Source organism: Notamacropus eugenii, chromosome 5 (assembly GCF_028372415.1).
Source record: "Notamacropus eugenii isolate mMacEug1 chromosome 5, mMacEug1.pri_v2, whole genome shotgun sequence".
In the NCBI taxonomy this organism is placed as follows: domain Eukaryota; kingdom Metazoa; phylum Chordata; class Mammalia; order Diprotodontia; family Macropodidae; genus Notamacropus; species Notamacropus eugenii.
Window position 1 is genome coordinate 410,346,497 of NC_092876.1, and position 21,304 is coordinate 410,367,800.

Sequence of the window (21,304 nt, forward strand, 5' to 3'; positions counted from 1 at the left end):
ATAATCATATGAAAAAATGCTCTAAATCACTATTAATTAGAGAAGCAAATCAAAACAATTTTAAGGTACCACATAATACCTATCAGACTGGCTAACATGACAAATCAGGAAAATGATAAATATTAGAGAAGATGTGGCAGAGTTGGAACACTAATTCATTGTTGCTGGAGCTGTGAGATGATGCAACCATTCTGGAGAGCAATTTGGAACTATGTCCAAAGGGCTATAAAACTGTGCATACCCTTTGACCCAGCAATATCGCTTCTAGGTTTGTATCCCAGAGAGATCATAAAAATGGAAAAAGGACCCACATGTACTCTTTTTGTGGTGGCCAAGAACTGGAAATTGAGGGGATGGCCATCAATTGGGGAATGGCTGAACAAGCTGTGGTATATAAATGCAATGGAATACTATTGTGCTATAAGAAATGATGAACAGGTGGATTTTGGAAAAACCTGGAAAGACTTATATGAACTGATGCTGAGTGAAGTGAGCAGAACCAGGAGAACATTATACACAGTAACAGCCACAGTATATGAGGACTATTTTTAATAGACTTAGCCCTTCACAGCAATGCAAGAACCTAAAACATTCCCAAAGGACTCTTGAGGCAAAATACCACACACATCCAGAGAAAGAACTATGGAGTCAGAATGAAGAATGAAGCAGACTATTTTCTCTTTTGTTATGTTTTTTTTTCTCATGTTTTCTCCCATTTGTTTTAATTCTTCTATGCAACATGACTAATGTGAAAATGTGTTTAATTGAAATGTATGTGTAGAGCCCATAAAAGATTGTATGCCATCTTGGGGAGGGAGGGGAGAAGGGGGAAAAAATTTGGAACTTATGGAAGTGATTGTTGAAAACTGAAAACAAATAAATTTGGGGAAAAAAGAAAGTGACAGTGATTATCATTGTAGTCTATTTTTGCTTCCTCCTGAATTCACTTTTAAAAGGTTACTCTAATATGCATTTGCTGCTTTTTACCATCTATACAAATGAAATGATTAACTGAAAGCAAGTTTGAACCAGTCACTCTTCCTTTCTGAGCTTTTTCTGTCCTGCTACAATTTCTATCCACCCATGCTAATGATTTAATGCTACTTTTAAAGATTATGTCTACAAACTAAATGTTCATTTGCCCTTTCTTTCTATCAGAGAGGTTTATATCTTCAGGTAGCCAGTCCTCAACTTCACTGAAGCCAGAACATGGCCAAAAAAATTAAAAAAAAGATTAAAAAGGAAAGGGAAAGCGTAATTTTAAAATAATAATAATGGTATCTCACAGTTTTGTACTTGAATTGGCACTGTCATTTACCTTTAAGAAAAATTGCAATCTTAGTCAAAAAATCAATCTTCTAACTTCTGTGTCTCCATTCTCAAGCTATTATTCTAATTTTTTAAGATTTAGGATACGACAAAATTCAATTTCATCCAACAAACATCTCTTAAGAAACTGATATATACAAGGCATTGTGGAATAGTAGGCTCTGTGAAGAACATAATATTGAGGAAGATATATTCTTGTCCTCCAGCAAGGGGAGGGGAGATGAAGAAGGGACAGAATTGAGTCAAATGCATAAATAACTTTAGTATGAGAAAAATTAAGACAAATTCCTTAAGGGTACCTCAGAAATGGCAAGATTCTGTACTAGCTTAGGAAATCAGGAAAATCTTTGAGGAAGAAATAAATGTCTTTGGAATATTTTCTTGGAAATTTACAATATTTTTTACAGGCAGAGAGGTAGATAGAGAGCATTTTAAAGAGAATTATAGTGAGCAAAGGCTCTATGGTGAGCAAACTGGCTTTAGATTTACATACTATTCTAAATTCTAGTGTTTCAGGAAGGATGCCTGAGCTGTGTCAATCCAACAGAATGTTGCAAATCAGCTGGGAACTGGGAAGGCTGCCCAAAGAGTACATATGGCAATGGGTACTAAAAATTACCAGAGGGATGGTTTTCTTATCACTGATTACTGTCTACAGATATCTCCAATTCCCCTCATATAGACCCTTCCCTTGGCTACTTTCTGGCATGAGTTCAAGTCTTGGCCTGCTTAAAGCAATATTCATAGATTGAAGTCTTATGTTTCTAATTGACTTTATCCTTGTGTGGCTCTTGAAGGACTTATACTATTGGTCCTAAACTAGGTCTTTTGGTCCTGCGGAAATATAATTTTCTTGTGGATCACACAGAAAAAGCTCATTCATTCATCTATTCTCTCTATTAAGGCATCAAAGTCAGGATATTACATTGTAGTATTATTGGGGCCAACTATCACAAACAGAGAATCATGCCCTATGTTGATGTCTGAGACATCAAATACAGAGACATTCTACTTAAATCTAGAACTCCTGGCGAACAGGACTATAGGACTTAAGAAATAGAAAGGGACTTAGATATAATAAACTAGCATTGAGGCAAGTTGGGGAGCAGATAGTAGAGGGACATTCGTCTTCTTGCTGTTCTGTAAACAAGACACTCCATCTCCCATCTCTGGGCATTTTAATTAATTGTCTGCTATGCATCTCCACCTCCTGACTTCCCAGGTTTCCTTCAAGTCATAACTAAAATCTTACCTTCTACAGGAATCTCCCTTCTTTTAAGCACACTTGCCTTCCCTTTGTTGAATATTTCCTTTTTATTTTGTCCATAGCTTATTGGTGCATAGTTATTTGTGTTGTCTCCCTCATTAGATCACGATCTCAAGGGCAGGGATTTTGTTGTTCTGGTTGTTTTGTTTGTATTTCTTTGTATCCACAGGTTAACATAGTGTCTGCTACATGGCTAACACACACAAAAAATGCACACTATTCATTGAATGAAATTCACTTGTCTGATCACAATCTAGCATTCCACCTCTTCCTCTATGTTGCAACCCCTAATCTTCTTGTTCACTGTAACCTCTAATCCCTCTACCCCTTACTTCTTTCCCAGTCATTACCCATGCACTGGCTACCCTCTCTGGTCTTCATCTTAACCCCTGCACCGTGCTCTCTTCTTGACTGCTTTGCCCCCTATCCTACCCTCAACCTGCTAATTGAATGCAACTCCACTTCCCCTTGATGGCTGCTGCAAGTTTTCTATGTCTGAGGCAGCCTCAGGTGAGAAGAGAGAATTTTCATCTGACATTTAGTCTTCCATTTACTGTTGCAGGGTACTCTAAGGGAAAGCAGCATGGGTTTAGGCTAGACTTCCATCTATATCAGCCCAAGGTAACTTTCACTTCCTGATGCATCTACCAGTCTGATCTCCCATTTCCTGTGAAAAGCCTCTGTGTGTAAAGAGGACTGATATTCCCTATGATCCCAGAACTTACATTGCTTCGTGTGCTATCCTCTGCCTAATCTCCAGACTTCAGGTGCAAGAAAAGTGAAAAAGGGTCTCTCATCTTACTGTGATCCCTCCATTTCATGTACATGAAGAGGAGTGGCACCTTCCCCTCAATGATTACCATACTCCCACCTGGTCATACTCTACACATTCCATTGATTCTGAATCCCTACAGCTCATCATTCAAACCTGGTTCTCTATCCCCCACCATCTAATTCATTATTCCTATTCCGTAATCTTTCCCACTTCAAAGTCCCAACCAAATGCTACCTACCCCTTTCCACTGTGTCCTCTGGAATGCTTGTTTCATAGGTGAAAAAAATTAACTTCATCTTAAATCCTTTTCTGTCTCACGCCTATCTTCTAGAAATCACTGAATCCTGACCTCCTCCCAATGACACAGGATCCCTGGCAACCCTTTGCAATACTAAATACTCCTTCATTAATTTCCCTATGTTAACTAACAGAGACGTTGGAATATTTCTTGCTCCCCACTTCCAAGTTCTCCCCCTATCTCCATCATTCAATAACCCCTCCTCATTTCAGATCTATACAACCCATATCTTCCACCCAATTAAAATCCTAGTGGCTATTACCTATAAACCTTCAGGTGATTCCCCTTCCTTGTACAATGAGCTCAGTAAGTAGTTGGCTCACATTTTTTCTCTCTTCTCCAACTACCAACCTTACAATAGGGGACTTCAACAAACATGATCCCTACTCAGACCTGCTAAACTTTCAGTTCTTTAACCTACTCACTTCACATGATGTACTCTTCCATCCCATCTCGGTCCAACATAAAGATAGTCATAATTTTGATCTTGCCATCACCAACAAATGGATGACCTCCATATTAAAAAAAAATTGGCACTTGTTCTTCTGTCTTCCCTTACCAAAATCTATTCTGACTACACTGTAAATTCTGATCCCTTGACCTCTCAGTTCTCTCTCAGGCCACCTTCCACTTTCCTCTTTTTCTTGTCTTGATCTCTTGGTGAGCTAATTCAACTCTACACTAATCCTCTTCTCTTGAGGTCTTGGCTCCCTTACATTCCCCCTTGCCAAACCTTAGCCTTGGATCACTCCCACCATCCACTGCCTTTGCTTCTACACATATGTTGTTGAATGAAGGTGGAGAAAACCATTCTCTCAGCCAAATTCTTTGCCTAATATTTTTTTTTAAAATTGAGTCCATTCACGATGACATTCTTCTTCTCCACTCTTCCAAATTTTTTATCACTCAATTGTCTTTTGTCACTATCTCCTCCACTTCTATTTCACAAAGAAATCGTCCTAGTCTTTACCTATACAGGAAATCCCATTCTATTCCCTCTTCCAACAGATTGCTCTCTCTGTCATTCTCACTTTTGCCTGTCTCCAGTCTCTCTCTACTAGTTGCTTCCCTATTGCTTACAAACACATTCATGTCTCCCCCAACCTCAAAAAATACTCACTTGATTCTTTTATCCCCACTATATATCCCTATATATAAAGAGGCTGCTCTTTGTGTTAAACATTTTGAAAAGGCCATCTACAATAGGTCCCTTCATTTTCTTTTCATTCTCTTTTAATTCTCCCCTACAATCAAGCTTTCAATCTTTTCCCACCCAAACTCCTCTCTTCAAAACTCCCAGCGATCTCCCAGTTGTCAAACCCAACTCTTTTCTCAATTCTCATTCTTGCTGAGCTCTCTGTAGGCTCTGGCATGGGTGATTATTTTCTTCTCTTTGATATTCTCTTCTCTCTAAATATCCAGGAGACTACTTTTTCTTGGTTCTGTTCCTATCTATCAGACTGCTCCTCAGCTTCCTTTGCTGGATCCTCATCCACAGCATGCCCATTAAATGTAGATAACCCATAGGGATTTGTCTTGGACCCTCTTCTCCTTCTGTACAACCTCACTTGATGATCTAATTAGCTCTCCTGTATTTAAAATTATCTCTATGCTGATGATTCTCAAATCTACCTATCTTGCCCTCATTTCTCTGCTCATTTTCAGTCTTGTATCTCCACTTACCTTCAGAAATCTTGAACTGAAAGTCCTGTAGACATGTCAAACTCAACATGTCCAAAACTGAACTCATTCTTTCTCTCTCTAAACCCTCCCCACTTCCATACTACTACTGTTAAGGGCACCACAATCCTCAGTTTCCCAGGCTCAAACCTAGGTGTTTTCCTTGACACCTACAATATCTCTAGGTAGATTTGCCAACTACAAGTCTCTCCTCACTCAATACATCCTTCATTTGGCCACTATAGTGATTTTCCTAAAGTGTATGTCCAACCATGTCATCTACCTTACTCAATGAATCCTAGTGGCTCCTGATGACCTTCAGAATCAATTATAAAATTCTTTGTTTGATGTTAAAAACCCTTCATAACTTGTTCTACTCCATTTCTAGTATTCTTACATTTTACTCCCTGCCATATACTTTTCAATCTAGTGCCACTGGCCTCTTTGCTGTTCTATTAACAAGACACTCTATCCCTCAGCTCTGGGTATTGCCTTTCTCTCCCACCCCTAACCCCCCACTTCGAATGCTCTCCCTCCTCAATCTTCCTACTGGCTTCAAGTCCTCACTTAAATCTCTATTTCTACCAGAAGCTTTTCTCACCCCCTAATTATAGTACTTTCCCTCTGCTTCTCCTATTTATCTTGTATGTTCATTTGGATGTATTTGTTTTGCTTCTTGTCTCCACTAAGTTGTGAGCTTCTTGAGGGGAGTTTGTCTCCTTTTATCTCTTTCCCTCCACTGTGCTTAGCATAGTGCCTGACACACAGTAGGTGCTTAATAAATGCTTATTGATTAATTGACTGCTGGGAGCTTTCTTAGCTTAGCACAGCTTTGGTAGTTTGCAATTTAATTCTTGATTTCATTTACATCCTTGGACTACACCAAAGTGCGTGTGTGTGTGTGTGGGGGGGGGGGGGGGTGAACCTATGTGGAGATAAAATTTCTGTCTACACCACACATTTGCAGGGAAAGATCCTACTCCACAGAAAGGGAGATTAGACAAAGTTGTACAAATGTGCCCATAATTCATTTATATTATTGAACTGGGCTTTCACTATTATACAGAAATACTTTTATTGTCTGATTGACTATCACACTCAGTGAAGCTCCTACGGAAATGAGTATCCTGATACACTTCTCTTAATCTCCCATACCAAAGTTACTCCAATACTAACAAAATCTTGGTTCCTACTTGACTGAGAAAACTGAGCATGTGCATCATGAGCTGCTTCATCTCCCCATTCTATATCTCAAAACCTTCACCCATCTTTTCCTTTATTACAATATCACAAAAACACATTTTTTCTTCCCAGAGTAACACCTTTGTATCCTTGATCTTATCTCATTATTTGCTCTCATCTTTAATTTCTCCTTATTAACTATATCCTTACCTAGTGCTGCCAAATATGCTCAGACTTCTCCATTCAATCTCACTTGAGGCTATAATCCCCTTATTATACTTCATCTTCCTTTCTACAGTGTAGAATCATCTACATTCTCTGCCTGTGCTGTTTCAATCATCCCCTCACTGCTCAACCCCTTGGTATCAGGCTTCCAGCTCTACCATTTGACTGAAACTGCTTTCTTCAGTGTTGTCAATGATCTCTTGTTAAATTCAGTGATCTTTTCTCAGTCCACATACTTTATAACCGTCTTGATTTCTTTTTTATTGGATTCTGCATTGTGACCACCTCCTCCTTGAATCCAATCCAACAATCATTTATCAAATGCCTACTGCATGAAGTTCCAGGGATTTGAAAAGTAGTCTCAAGTTTATATTTGATGATAGGGTGTGGAGAGCAGTAGAGTCTAATATATAAACATAAATATATACAAGATATTTTAAAGGAGAGAACATTAATAACGGGGTGTACCAGAAAGGTTTCTGGTAGGAAGTGGGACATATGCAGTGTCTTGAAGGAAATCAGGGATTGCAATTTATTAGATTTCTCCAAAACTAATTCATTTCTCTGCCATCAATTTCTTCTCTATTGCATTCTCCCCACAACTGTTAAAATAATCTTACTAACATAGAGGTCTTGAACACATCCTTCCCATGATCAAAAATCTTCAGTGGATTCTCATTGCCTGTAGGATAAAGTACAGTTCCTTAGCCTGGCATTTAAGGTTTTGTACTATATAACTCCAACTTTCCTTTCCACGCTTATATCATACTAAGCCTCTTCATACTCTTTATGTTCAGGCATCCCAAGATACCAGTTATTTTTCAAATGCATTTCCCACTTCCATACACAAATTGTCCCAAGCCACCTCTTCCCATCTCAGAATGCACTGCTGCCTCTTACCTCTTATCTCAGAATCCTTACTTCAATTCTCAGTTCAGCTGCTCCTCTCTCCCCTCCCCCAAAGCCTTCCCAGTCAGGGCTTTCTCACTCTTCAGTTTTCCATAATACTTTGTTTTCTTCTTTGCTTCTTTTATATTTCCTTAGCTGCACTCATGTTCTATCTCCCTGATACAATATATGCTCCTTGAGTCCAAGGATTATTTTATTGTATTGGCATCCTCAGTACTTTGCTAGAAGTAGATATTTAATATGCACTGAATTAAATTTGCTAGATAGAATTAGAGAAGTCTCAAAGGACTAAGTGAAGAAAAATATAATTTTCAAGAGTGAGGGAGTGTGGATGCACAGGACACTATCGTCAGGGGAAGTGAAATTCAGTTTAATGTATCGTATGTGGGGAAATTATATGGAATGGAGATATGGTCATCTGAATTAAAGTTGAGGGGATGAGAAAGATCATCATATATATCAAAAACCCGAAGGGATGATTTTGAGTGAGGGTTTAAAATCACTGAACAAGGAAGGAGAAGGTCCTAAATGTTTTTAGATCGTAACAAGTCTAAGAATAGTTATACAGTCCGATGGTTTGAACTTTAAACATGAGTAACAGAAGTGATACTACAAGAGCATTGTAAATATATTAGTGAAGAGCAGTAAGTACCAAGAACCTTCTCTTGATCCTAAGATGAATAAGGGCAACAAACACAGCAGTCTCAATTTAAGATGCTTTTGAGAGATTTGGTATCTTCAGGTTGGTTTCTTCCTCTTCTTCCCCAACAGAATGGGGGTTCCTAATGACACAAAGGAAAAGCTTGTAGGTTCCAATGAAGTCAGGGGAAGTAGGAATGAAAGACCAGGTACAGCAAGGGAGTTTATGAGTAATTATGTGTAATGGAAAGCACAATAGGGGATAGTTGTAAGTTAGCAAAATTTGGCTAACAAGGGAGTTTGTAGAACTAAACAGCCCCAGGGTTCTAATTAGAATGACACCATTAATGGGTCTGGTCTGCAGGACATTTCACAAATTCCAGATTTGATCTGGAAACAAAAAACCCCAAAACATTCAAACTATTTTTGGCCAAGTAGCACAAGTGCACAAAATATAAACACACCACATTTTTATTTATCTTTTAGAGGCTATCCTCCTGACAAAGTGAGGAATAGGGTAGAAAGTTTAAATTTGTTTAGGGTTCAAGCTCAATGAAACAGGAGGCAAAAACAAATTTGGGATACTTCTCAAGCCATTTGAGGATAACAGCATGTAGTACCAGAGTTGCCATGAAGAACAAATGAGATAATAGGCATAAAGCACTTAGTATAGTGTCTGGCACACACTGCTACAAAAGTGTTAATTGCTTTTATTGGTTAGTTATTATTCAGGATGGAGTTTAGTATCTTAAAATGGGAGTTAAACATTGAATGGCATGTGAAGCACAAATTGGATAAACTTAGCTTAAAACATTTTCTCCACTCCATCCTAAAATGAGATTTGAATCCAAGTCTTTATTACTCTAAATCCAGTACACCCTATTCTCTATAAAAGCATTTTTCAAAATGTGAGCCAGGAACCCTGGGGGTCCATAGAAGAAAACTATTTCCACAAAAATACTAAAATAGTTTCATTTCTAACAGTAAATGTCAATCTGACAAAATTCATATAAAAGCTCTTCAGAAGGAGGTCCTCAGTAACTTCTAAGAATGTAAACAGGTACTGTAACCAAAGTTTGAAAACTGCTCCTCTATAATAATAAACAAAAAGAAACAGTATCTGATAGAGTTGGAAGGGACATTGGAGATCACTCCCAAACTGGGAATATTCCCTGTAGCATGTTGAATTAAGAAGCCCTTGAGTCTGCTTAAAAACCTCCAGTGATGAAGACCTCACTCTTACTTAAGTGTTGTGTACCTGGCAGGACTCTGGAAGCAGTTACTACCTACTGGCAACCCATCCAAGTTTTTGTTCAGTCGTTACTGACTGCAACCCCATTTTGGGCTGTCTTGGCAAAGAGGCTGGAGTGGTTTGCCATTTCCTTCTCCAGCTTACCTTACAAATGAGGAAACTGAGGCAAATAGGGTTAAGTGACAAATATCCTAGGGTCACACAGCTAGCATCTAAAGCCAGACTAGAACTCAAGATGAGTATTCCTGACTCCAAGCCTGGCACCTAGCCCATTCAATATCTGGATTCTAATGGTTATCATTTTGTCCTTGGTTTGACATAATCTGCCCTCTACCAACTCTTGGCCTTCTGAGGCCAAGCAGAAGAAATCTAATAATTGTTCTTATTACATGCCTCCTGTATGTATTTGAAGACAGTGATCATGTCCCCTACATCATTTCTTCTCCAAATGAAAAGAAAATCTCCAGCTCCTTTTGTCTACCATGTACAATACATGACACATTTTAGATGACATCTTGATTAGGGAAGAGTATAGTAGAACCCCTTTAATAAATGCTAGTTTTTAAAAATTTTTTTAAAGAAATATGCATAGTACTAGGAAAGAGCAAAATGATGTCGAAAGATCTTCAAGTTAATGTTCCTGTATTGCAAGGAAAAAAACAAAACAAAAAACCCTTAACTTGACTGGTGAGTTTCCTATGCAAACACAATGTTATACAATAATTTCTTCCTCCTTTTGGGAAGTTTTAGTTCTTAGAATTTCACTTTGGGGAACTACTATTTACTCCTTAGGTGACTACCCCTAGACTCTTAATTTATTATTCTTATCTATCCTTTCTCTGAATACTTTGCAATCTGTTCTGCAAAATCTAAAGAGCGTATAATACTATTTCTAGCTTTCTTTTCCTCTATCACAAATTATAAAATGGCCATTTCTTTTGAAAGTTCTAAACTTTAAAAAATACATTGAACAGAGTAGGCACTTACTTAAATATCCTGCAATAGGCTACATACAATGAGAAAACTGTAAAAATTCCAGCTTAGACTATGAGGTTATTAGCTGAAATACTGAAAAGGAGGCATTCAATAGTAGGGGGCTCAATCCAAACTCCCTGAATAGAAGTCACATGACAGTTACCTTTAGCCTGAGTTATAATTATTAACTGATCTAAGCCTGCTAGAAGAAGACCTGTTGCAAAGGGAACAATACTAGTAGTTTGCATGTGCTTAAATTTTTTTTGGCTAAAAATTTAAGCTAGCTAGCAACTCTAAGGACAGGTTGGCTGAAAATTGATACCTGTGAAATAAACGGGCCCAATTATACCTATATAAAATAGTGGAACTTCATGGCAGGATTCTTAATTTCCTATTGAAATACTTTTTGTTATTAATTTCATTTTTATATCTGAGCACAACAGTGGGTGCTCTTTTGCCTGCCTTGTCCCTTCTAGATGTGTGATTCTCTTACGTATCCATTTTAACAGTCCATTGCTAAAACGATCATCTCAATATTTATTGCTTAAAAAAAAAAAGATTCTCTGAAAAATAGTCAAAAACAAAAATGAAAACTCTCTTTAGATATTACTCTCTAAGAATGGGTGCAGAACACATAGCTAAACGTCTGAGGCCAGATTTGAACTCAGGAAGATGAATCTTCCTGATTCCAGGCCTGGTGCTCTACTCACTGCACCACCTAACCATATGGTGATGCTATGTACTTAATACAAACTATAGGGCATAATGAGGTCTCATCTAGGTTACACATGTTTAGAACAGCACATCCTAGGGCCACTTATGTAGACACAAAGATGAAAAAATGTCTTTTACTGAGTGTTAGTTTTAAAATTTGTTAGAACAATTAATATATAACATTTCAGTTTTGCTTTTTCAAAAACAATCAAAAATAGTATCTTCAGAAAAAAAGAAAGGGTACAGAATAAAGAGAAATAATACACACGTAAACTTGCAATTCAATTGCTATGGTGATAATGCATAAACTAAGTTAAAATTAATTATCTGTTGTATAATAACAAAATTTTAGGATATGAAGGATTGTAATTTTATTAACTGCACTCTTACAGGTTACACTAACCTGATGACTAGTAGTTTTACCATTTTTTTTTTTCTGGGAAGGATACAATAAAGATTTATTTTCATGTTCCAGGTCTTTCACTTACATACTCTATTATTAGTAAAATACAAGAACTAGATAAAGACCAAAATAAAAGTCATTCCAAGCAAGACAATCCATTTTCTCATTTATTCAAATCCACTGCAGGAAGTAAACACCAAAAGATTTAAAAATAAAAACAAACAAAAAACTTCACACTGCAGTATGCACAGTTTCATGACATCACATGAAAAAATTAAATTTCTAATAAAAAATGACAAGTTATACTGAGCACATCATAACAAAATTGGTTGTGTAAACCTCATAATTTATATCATGAATGGTAATACAATATTCCATTATTTTCTAGCATTGGAATAGTCCCGATACAATACTTTGTTTTTGTTTTCAATGGAATTAAAACTTGATGACCTTAGTTGTGTGGGTTCTTTATTTTGAAAAAGTCATTAACTTGATTCCTTTAGACACTTGGATTCAAAACATGTTCTTTCACAAAGCTAAAATACCACAGCAAAAAAAAAAAGAAAAAGAAAAAGAAAAAAAAAGTTATGTCCTGAAATGGAATACTGTTGTTTTGGATGAACATCTGATTCGACTTAAGACATTTTGCCATATGCACAGGGTCCCCCATGCACGTTTCATGCAGCAGGTAATCACAACTTTAAATAAAAAGTTTATTTTATACATTCTTCCCAGACTTGCAACCGTATACATACATGCAAAAAAATTTAAACCTATCTGATCATATTTACACTTATACATTAGCTATACAGAACTTAAAGAGATTAAAAGGCTTTTCCTCTGAATTAGAACAATACAAAATATGTATTTTTCATTAAGGAAATCACTATTTACATCACCTTTTAAAAACCAATTTTAACAGGTGTAACAAGTCAATATATGTACATACTCTGTGTATGTATATACATACACACGTGTGCATGTGTGTGTATACACGTGTGTGTATATATGCGTATATACGCACACACGCACACACAAATATATGAAAAACTGTTCACTCTTCTGTAAGATGCAGCAGAAAATAAACTAAAGCTACCTTACTGATGTCAATGAAAGCTGTAGTACCCTTCCACAAATAAGTCTTAATTAGGGGAAACTGCAAACCTAAAACTGATTTCTAAAAAATGTCTACGTAGATAACCTTGCATAAACTAATATGAACACACTGATGAATTCTCTTTCTTTAAAATATCAAGTGGGAACTTCCTGTAGTGAATCAGTGTTATATTTCTTGAAGTCATATTATACACTGCATATTTATATACCTTTATTTGTTACCAAAAATAATAAGCAATTCTGGTTTCCTATTGTTTTTCCAAGGACTAAACCTCCCTCCCCATAAGAACTATTATTTTGCTTAAGGGAAGAGGGATTTTTGTTGAACTTGTATTTTAACAGTTTCTAGCCCTTTTGAAATTGTTACATCAAAACACACCTCCCTTAGTATTCCCTGGTGACTAGCAGTAGTATCCACTCTCCTTCTATCTCATCTAAGTTGGTACAACAGTAAACAGTGTATGTTGTTAGAAATGCAATGTATAGGAAGAAATTCTGGAAGCATGTTTGATGAGAAACAGGCCTGTTTGTGGACTGGAAGAGCTCTAGTGTCCTTTCGCTGACATCATTTAAAGGGACAGCTAAATTGTTAACAATGAAAAAGTTAACATTTTAACTTTAAAAATCTTTAAAAATTATTTAAAAGTTTAAGTATATATTATAGATAATAGATCACCACACAGTAAATATGAGATGGAGCACAACATATTCTCCATGCATATATTCACTGACCATTAGAACAATTCTCATTTCACAATAAGAAAAGTGCATGCCTCCATGTCACCCTGATATAGCCCCTTATTTACTCTGGGTTATCTATTATTCTATAGATTTTGTAACTATTTACAAATCATTTTGAGAAAAATAATCACTTAAGACTTTAGACAGACGTTCAATAAGTAAGAGTAAATCCCCTTTTCTTATATTATACTGAATCTTTCATATAAAAATTATCAAACTACTTTAGTAACACCCTAACTTAGATTTCTTCTAGTTAATGGTTAATTGCACCACAAGTTCCTGTCCTTACAGGGCCAGTTACTAAAATGGCTCATACTTAAAATCAAAACAAAAAACTAAGATTTGGGTAACTGAAGCGTGGGTTGTAAAAAGGGAGTTTATAACTGTTACAGTGGTTTAAAGATGCAAACTTCCTGAACTATACATAGCTCAATATTAAGCTTCATGTAAATAAAATTAAGAGCTACTTTTCAATCAGAACTAATAGTTACATTTCTTGATGTTAGTTACCCCAGTGTGCTTCCTATTATTTAGGCTAAATCTGCTGTTATTTTTCTTGGGTTTCAACAAAATGTTAGCACTTTTCTTGTGTGACTGCTTCTCATGGAAGTTAAGGATATATATTCAGAATAAAAGTGGAGGCAGTGTGGTACAGTGGAAAGAGTGCTGGCTCTGGAATCAGAGGACCTGGTTTCAAATCCTGCCTCTGATGCTTATTACCTGTGAGACCTCAGGCAAGTCATTTAATCTCCCTAGGCCTCAGTTTCCTCATCTATAAAATGAGGAAGTTAAACTAGATGGCCTTTGAGGTCCCTTCCACCTCTAAAATTCATCACTGTGTGATCCCTAAATTGTGCACACCATATTTTAACCAAAGTACCTCAGTTTGGGGCTGTAGTGGATCTATTCTCACTCTATGGTCAGTTAAGCAGATATAGCTAATTGAGACAAACAGTGGGTTTTCCTGAGACAGTAACCAAATACTAAGATTATAAGCCCTCCCACCTCCATTTATTATTATAAAAAAGAGTTTTTGAACCTAGATTTCCAAAGATGTAAGGATACTGTGTGAACCTTAAGGCACCCTTAAGGTGTAGACATCCAGGTAAAATTTGTTTTAGGAAGTAATACTGGCTTCAACAATCTTGCTCAATATTCTTGAGAGAACCACAAGAATCAAAGGAAATGTTATAGTTATGATTGGCAAACAAGGCAAGTTGAAATGTGAAAAGATGACAGAATTAGAGGTAAAGCATTTTGATTTTGTTACAAAACATCACTTCTGAGAAATCCCAAATATCCAGCATAGAATAAGCAATATTTTAAAGTTCCCAATTCTAAAAAAAGGAAAGAATGAAATTGGGTTTAAAGGGAATAAAAAATACTTCCTTAAAAAGGAGCTATTAGCCCCTTCCCCCCTTTAATATCACTCATTGACAAAATAGTACTAAGAATTTAAAAGAAAATACATAACAAAGGGAAATATGGTAATACTATAAGGCAGGACAAGAAGTTGGGAAAAAATGGATTAGGTACAGTCAATAAAAAAACCTGTAAAAAAAAGATTTTCTTGGGGCGGCAGGAGTAACTGAAAACTTTCGATAGATCTCTTAAGTTTCTTTTTTTGGATTGAATAATAAGAAATAAGCAGGCACTATGTTTTTCCATTGAACAATTACTTTTTTAAAAGTAAGCCTTTAAAAAACACACATATATAGTTTGCGTGTGTGTGTGTATGTATATATATATATATATGTAGATGTATGAAATGCTAGCTCTGTTTATGCTTCCCCAAAGTGAGATTCAGTACCAGAGTACACAAACTGGAAGAAAATGAATTACTGCTACCATGGGTTCAGATTTACATTTTAATTTATGTGTATTTAAATTACTAGTAGTTGAAAAAAAAATTCATTCACACACTACTCACAGGTACTGTAAGATGCGTACAGAACTGTTATACAACCAAGTGCTTGTTCAACAGTTTCCCTGTGACAGCTAATGTAAAGCAAAACGGAGCTATGACTATTTTAAACATCACCAGTAACCAATAATTTTCCAATGAAGAAAAATAAATTCAATTAGAACATGCTATTTTCAAATCATGCTCTTATTTATAAAGTATTCAAGTTCATATTAGTTTTACAGACTCAAATCTTGATGGCAGATTTTATTCAGACTCTTTTTTTATGGTCAGTACTTTTTCCAGGAGTCCATAAACTTCTCCATTTGTATTATGGGGGTGGGAAGCTACATTCCCTATATGGCTATTGTAAGGGCTTCTTAAATTAAAGAAAGAAACTTTAGTCTCTGCAGCAGGAAGCAGTTCTTCCTTGACTGTAACCTGTGTAGCATTTTTTGCAAATGACTCATTCCAAATGTCCTTGTCATGTGCTTCTTGGTTGCTAACAGAATTACCTCCTTTCTGTAGCATATAATATAGAATTGGGTTGGTTTTAGTCAGTCTGGGTGAGTCTTTTTCACATTCATTCTTATCCATACCTGTAATAACCCACTTAATGGGACCCTTTTCAGTGGGAATGGGACACACACTTAACTGCCCAGATTCTTGTCTAGATACTGTACTGCCCAAGGGCTCAGGAGAGCACTGGTAGGGAGAACTGGCAGGGCTCCGTACTGCTACTGGGTATGAAAATGTCCCATTATCTATACAATTACCCAGTTGACTAGAATGGTTCATGACTCCATTTAAAGAAGAAATACTAAATTCAGACTTGCTACTGACTATATTATTTTTGTTTCCTTTCTTCTTAACATCGGTTATAGTGTTATTCCTATGTTGTGACAAATCTCTCACACAGTTTTCAGAGAGAAGCAGCTGTTTCAATACATTAAAGCCTTTACTATCTCTAGACCAACTCCTATTTTCATGTTCATTATTTGAACATGTTGGGTATTTAAATTCAACATCATTTCTGTTACATTTCATTTCTTGTTTGTTAAGCAAAGGCCCATACAATTCTGTAGAAGGACTATGATTATTTGCACCATCAGAAATATGACTCTTCATCTTTTTTTTAAATGGACTTTCTGAAGGCTCAATATGAAGTTTCCTTTTCTTAGGAACTGTATAAAGACTCTTTGACTCTAGAAGAGTCAGTTCACTGTTCCTGTGACTTCTGTCCATATCATCTGCAGAATAAACCTCTTGATTCTGTCTCAATAATCGACTTAACAGGCCATTCTTAGAAAAAGAAAAGTCCTGAGGTGAAAGAGGCTCTGATTTGAAGTCTTCAGATGCTGGTGAAGCAGCTGCACTTCTCTGCAGAGTAGGAACCACACCGACGAATTTATTACTTATTGCATCTTGGCTCTGATGGACATTCACATTATGGAAGATATGTGAATCATCACAAGGTTCAGATTTTATTTTTACTGTTAATATTTGCTCACTTAAAGTTTTATCTGTATGGTCTTGGGAACTTTCATCTCTTAAGGAAACTCGTTCCTTCTTTTCATTTTTACTTTTGTTTGGGTTTCCTAGTAGTAACTGAAGAACTGTCCGTCTTTCAAGCAAATTTTCTATTTCAGAACCAGAGAGTCCTGGTTCAGGGACTGTTGTCTGAGTATTGAATGCTTTATTATTTTCTTCAAGTATATTTGTTTTATTTGTAAGTAGAGGACTACTCAGTCTATCAATCAAACCTACAGGTTTATCTATGTTTACATTTAACAGATGTTTGCTTGTTCTTTGATCTTCCATTGACACAGAAGACTGCATTCCACACTGAGCCAAATTCTGTAACAGCTTGCTAGCACTGAAAGTTGCAGAATTTTGTGCACTGTCACTTTGGTTTGGTTTATTAGCTCCTTGAAGTTCTTTACTTTTGGTAAGGTCTATTAAGTGTTTAGATGCTGGATTCATCAGTCTTTTGGGTTGAACATTACAAACATACTGGGGTGAACTGTGTTTGACTAGAGACTGTTGAGAAAGATTTATAGGTGAATCTGCTTTTGCAGATGCAAGCAATGGTGGAGTGCTCACTGGAGTAGCTCGATTTATGCTGGGGCTTTCTATTACAGAAGTCCTCTTAGTATTTTGTGCACTGAATTTTGTCACATTACTATGTGATCCCTGAGAACCAGTTGTTTTTTCTAGATTTTCTTCATTCTTATGTCCAAGTAACAGTTGAAGAAGTGTTACTTTTTGGTGAGGATTCAATTTAGAATTTTTGGAGGAGTCTCTGTCTTCTTTGATACTGAGACCTGGAACTTTTGGATCCCACGTGTTTAGCAAGGATTGAGTAAGATTATCTAGAGAGGCAGGCTGGCTAGACTCTGGTTTTTCAATTCGATGTTTGAAAGATAAATCTATGGGGACACAATTGGAGTGAGAACTTTCATCACCACTGCTGTCATCTTCTGTAAAACTAGGGTTATTGTCGGAATATTCATCAATCGTTGTGGGTGTACTGCTATCCTCAAAAATGCTAACTCTCTCCTTCTGATCATGTCCACTAGTTGGTTTAGCTATATTCTGGCTTTTAAGAAGATGTAAAAGCAAACTATTATTGGCAGCTGGCTTTAAACTGTTTCTCTCCAGTGTGCTCTTATATTCTGCATTTCTGGGAGGAGAAGGAAGGATTCCCATTGGACTTTGGAAAGCTGTAATATTTTTGTCAGTTACTGGTTTATTTGATGATGATCTTGCTTGACCATTAAGATGGCTCGACAATCCTTTTGACAATGGAAAATGGACAAGGTCCTTCTGGCCACTTTCTTGTAGTCTAGCCATAGCAGCAAGCCTTTCGCTTGCCACCTGATTTGCATTCTGTGCTTTTAAAGCATGTTCCCGAGAATACTGCTGCAAATGCGCTTCACTGGAAAGGAGTAATGCTAACTGGCTACAAGCAACACTAGGCTTAGGTGAAGTAGCAGGACTAGACCTTTTTTCTACCATGCTTGCAACAGCCTGAAGTCTTGCAGCACATGACAAGGGTTCATTAATTACCTTTGCTCCACTCTGTCCAGTGTGGGGTAACTCTATAAACCCATCTTGGATTAGATTTTTAGTTACATCAGATATATTAGCATCAGGCTTTTGATCTTTACTTTTACTTTTCTTCAAAAGAGTTTTTAAGTGACTTGATGCAACACCATAGCACCTTAAATCTTTCTCCACTTTTAAAGAATCATGGCTAAGGGAATATCCTTGCTCCTTGAGGCTCTGCCTAATCTGTTGTGACAGAGCAACACTCTGCAGCCTAGAGCTGAAGGACTGAAGCAAAGAGGCAAGTAATGTGCTATCCTGTTTCCCTTTAGGCACATTTTCAACCATGCCAGCTAGCAAAGCTTCCTGTTTTACATTTAAATCCACAATTGAATCAGACAACCGCCTCCTCTTTGCTGCATTCCAGTCCTCAGAAGACTGTAATAATCTTGCTTTTTTGAGATGCAGCATGCCAGATCCCTGATAAGTATTTGTGTTGAGACTTGGACCATTATTTTGACAGGTGGGAAATATATTTCCAGAAATCTTAAAGTTTTGATCCTCTCCACTATGCCCAGTAGACTTTTTATCAACCACAGTAGCTGACCTTGCTGCTGTCTGATGCATTAGTAATCCCTCTAGGTAAGTTAAAACAATAGGATCCTGGTGCATATCAGAGCCAAGCTCTTCTCCATGAGTCATGTTCAATAAAAGTATTCAACAAGGACTTGGCTTCTATTTACGTTAAAGACTGTTTTTAGAGGTGAATAAGATATAAAGGAAATAATAGTCTATTGTCTTGTTTAGCAATCAGACATTGATCAACTATTACATTCTGACCAGAATCCTTCAGAAACTCTTTTGGGAAAGAAGGAATCAGGAAAACTTCAAGATAACTTAGTATATGAAGGTGATAAAATTTTAACTAAGAAAAGCCAGATGGATTCCTTAATAAATGGGTCCAGAGTAGCAAGAAGTTGAAATCTTCATTCAGTAACCAGACATTGTCGTTCCCTCATCACGTCTCAGGATTCCTATGGCAACAAAATAAAAGAAGTTAGGTAAAATAAAGTAAAGATCTGAAATAAGGTTATTTTAAGTCAAAATATTTCCTCTCCTCCCTCCCGCCGCAAAATCTTTGAATGGCAATACATATACTGAACTCAATTCATTAAAAACTTATATTCACAAACACTTTCTGTTAAATTTAGGCATTTCTGTTGAATAGTCCAAATACTGATCTATCCTGTAAAAACAATATTATATGTATCAATATTAGATAAGGAGAATAGGATATGATGACTTTGATATTTATTCTAAAATGTTAGCCTCCCTTTAGCAAATTGTGTCTCAAAGATCTTGAATTTAATGCTAAGACTGAAGCTTGCAAGACTAGTTTTACTACAGAGGCTGAAGAAGGACACCAACCAATAAAATAATGAATATGCTTCTTGAAGCAACCAAAAGTATTCCTTTCAAAATTTATACCCCAAAACAATATCTTAAAAAGTCAACATGTTAAAACTGATTAATTTGTACATTTAAAAAAATAAAAAATTAAAGGAAATTTTCAAAAGTTGCTTTTTGGCTTCCATACCAAAACAGAGCAGATGATATTAATCACTAATAATTCAACTGCTTTAAAAACTGTCAATCTATAACCAACTTTCAATGTTCAATAATTCATTTTCACAAATTATCCAAATCATTTGCAACTTTCCCATCTTCCTCCTCCTTTGCAGGTGGGAAAAGAAACAATTAAGCTAAAAAGTTAAGATAAGTATTTGGTAAGTTGTAGGGAAAAAAAAAGCTTCAATAGTGTTACCTGTTAAATTTCAATGACTCATGCTATCCCTGACCCTTTCATCAATGCACTCTTAATTTTGAATCATATAAATCTACTTTAACACTTCAAGAACAAATGATTTTGGGGAGGGAAACATTTCAACCACCTTAACTTAGTAAACTATTTTCAAGAACTGATATGGCTGAAAAATTCAGTCAACTCTGGCTAATACAATGAATATATACATCTCCGAACTTAGCTAGTCCGATTGCCATGCCTTTAAGAACCTAGGGTCACCTTTAGGCTACAATGAATCGTAAAAATATGCAGAAAGTTTAAAATAAATTTTTATGAAGTCAATTACAAAAGGTTTTAACACAGAATTCCTTTATGAAGTAACACCTCTGTTGCATTAAAGGATTTTCTTCCTCTACAATTTTACAATTTGACAGAGAGGCAGTGTAAAAGAGATGAAGATAAATTCTATCAATGATGAAATAGAATCAAATTCACACAAGTATTTTCAAGACTGTACCTATAGCATAAAGTACATACGATCAAAGATTTATTTTAACTGTGATGGTAGTCATTTTAAAATTATTTTTTAAAAGCATACATTAAGTGAGATAGCAAAAGTAATAGTAATATAGTAGAATTTAGAATAAATGAAAAAAAGCATTTCTTAATAACAATAATAAAATACAGGAGGAAATCATAGCAAAGTCACTAGAAATAAATAAAAATGCATAAAATATTAGGGACTCAACCTATAGGGGCATATTCAAGATGTATAAGTATAAACACCAAACACTATATAAAGTGATAAGGAATAACAAATAACTAGAGACATTGTTCACAACTGGGCCACATCAGTATAATAAAAATTATCAGGTTACCTAAATTGATTTAAGTAAGATTTAGTGCTATACCAAAACATCCAAGAAACACCTTATTGGACTAAAAAGAAATGTCACAAATACCTGGAGGAAAATAAAAGTCTAAAATTTCAGGTAAATAATTTTAAAAATTAGGAATGAAGGGGGAAATAGCACGTTCTGATCT

At 36.1% G+C, this 21,304-nt stretch overlaps 1 protein-coding gene across 16 annotated transcripts in view; it reads right to left on the bottom strand.

Annotated features, from left to right (window-relative positions):
• Positions 1–11,802: 11,802 nt before the first annotated feature.
• Positions 11,803–21,304, bottom strand: part of NRIP1 (nuclear receptor interacting protein 1) — a 104,258-nt gene continuing 94,756 nt past the window's right edge. For all 16 annotated transcript variants that reach the window (XM_072614714.1, XM_072614720.1, XM_072614726.1 and 13 more), the window contains one exon: positions 11,803–19,490. In XM_072614714.1, coding sequence (XP_072470815.1) covers positions 15,676–19,158 — 3,483 coding nt within the window. In that variant the 5' untranslated portion in view covers positions 19,159–19,490 and the 3' untranslated portion in view covers positions 11,803–15,675. The remainder of the gene's footprint in view (positions 19,491–21,304) is intronic.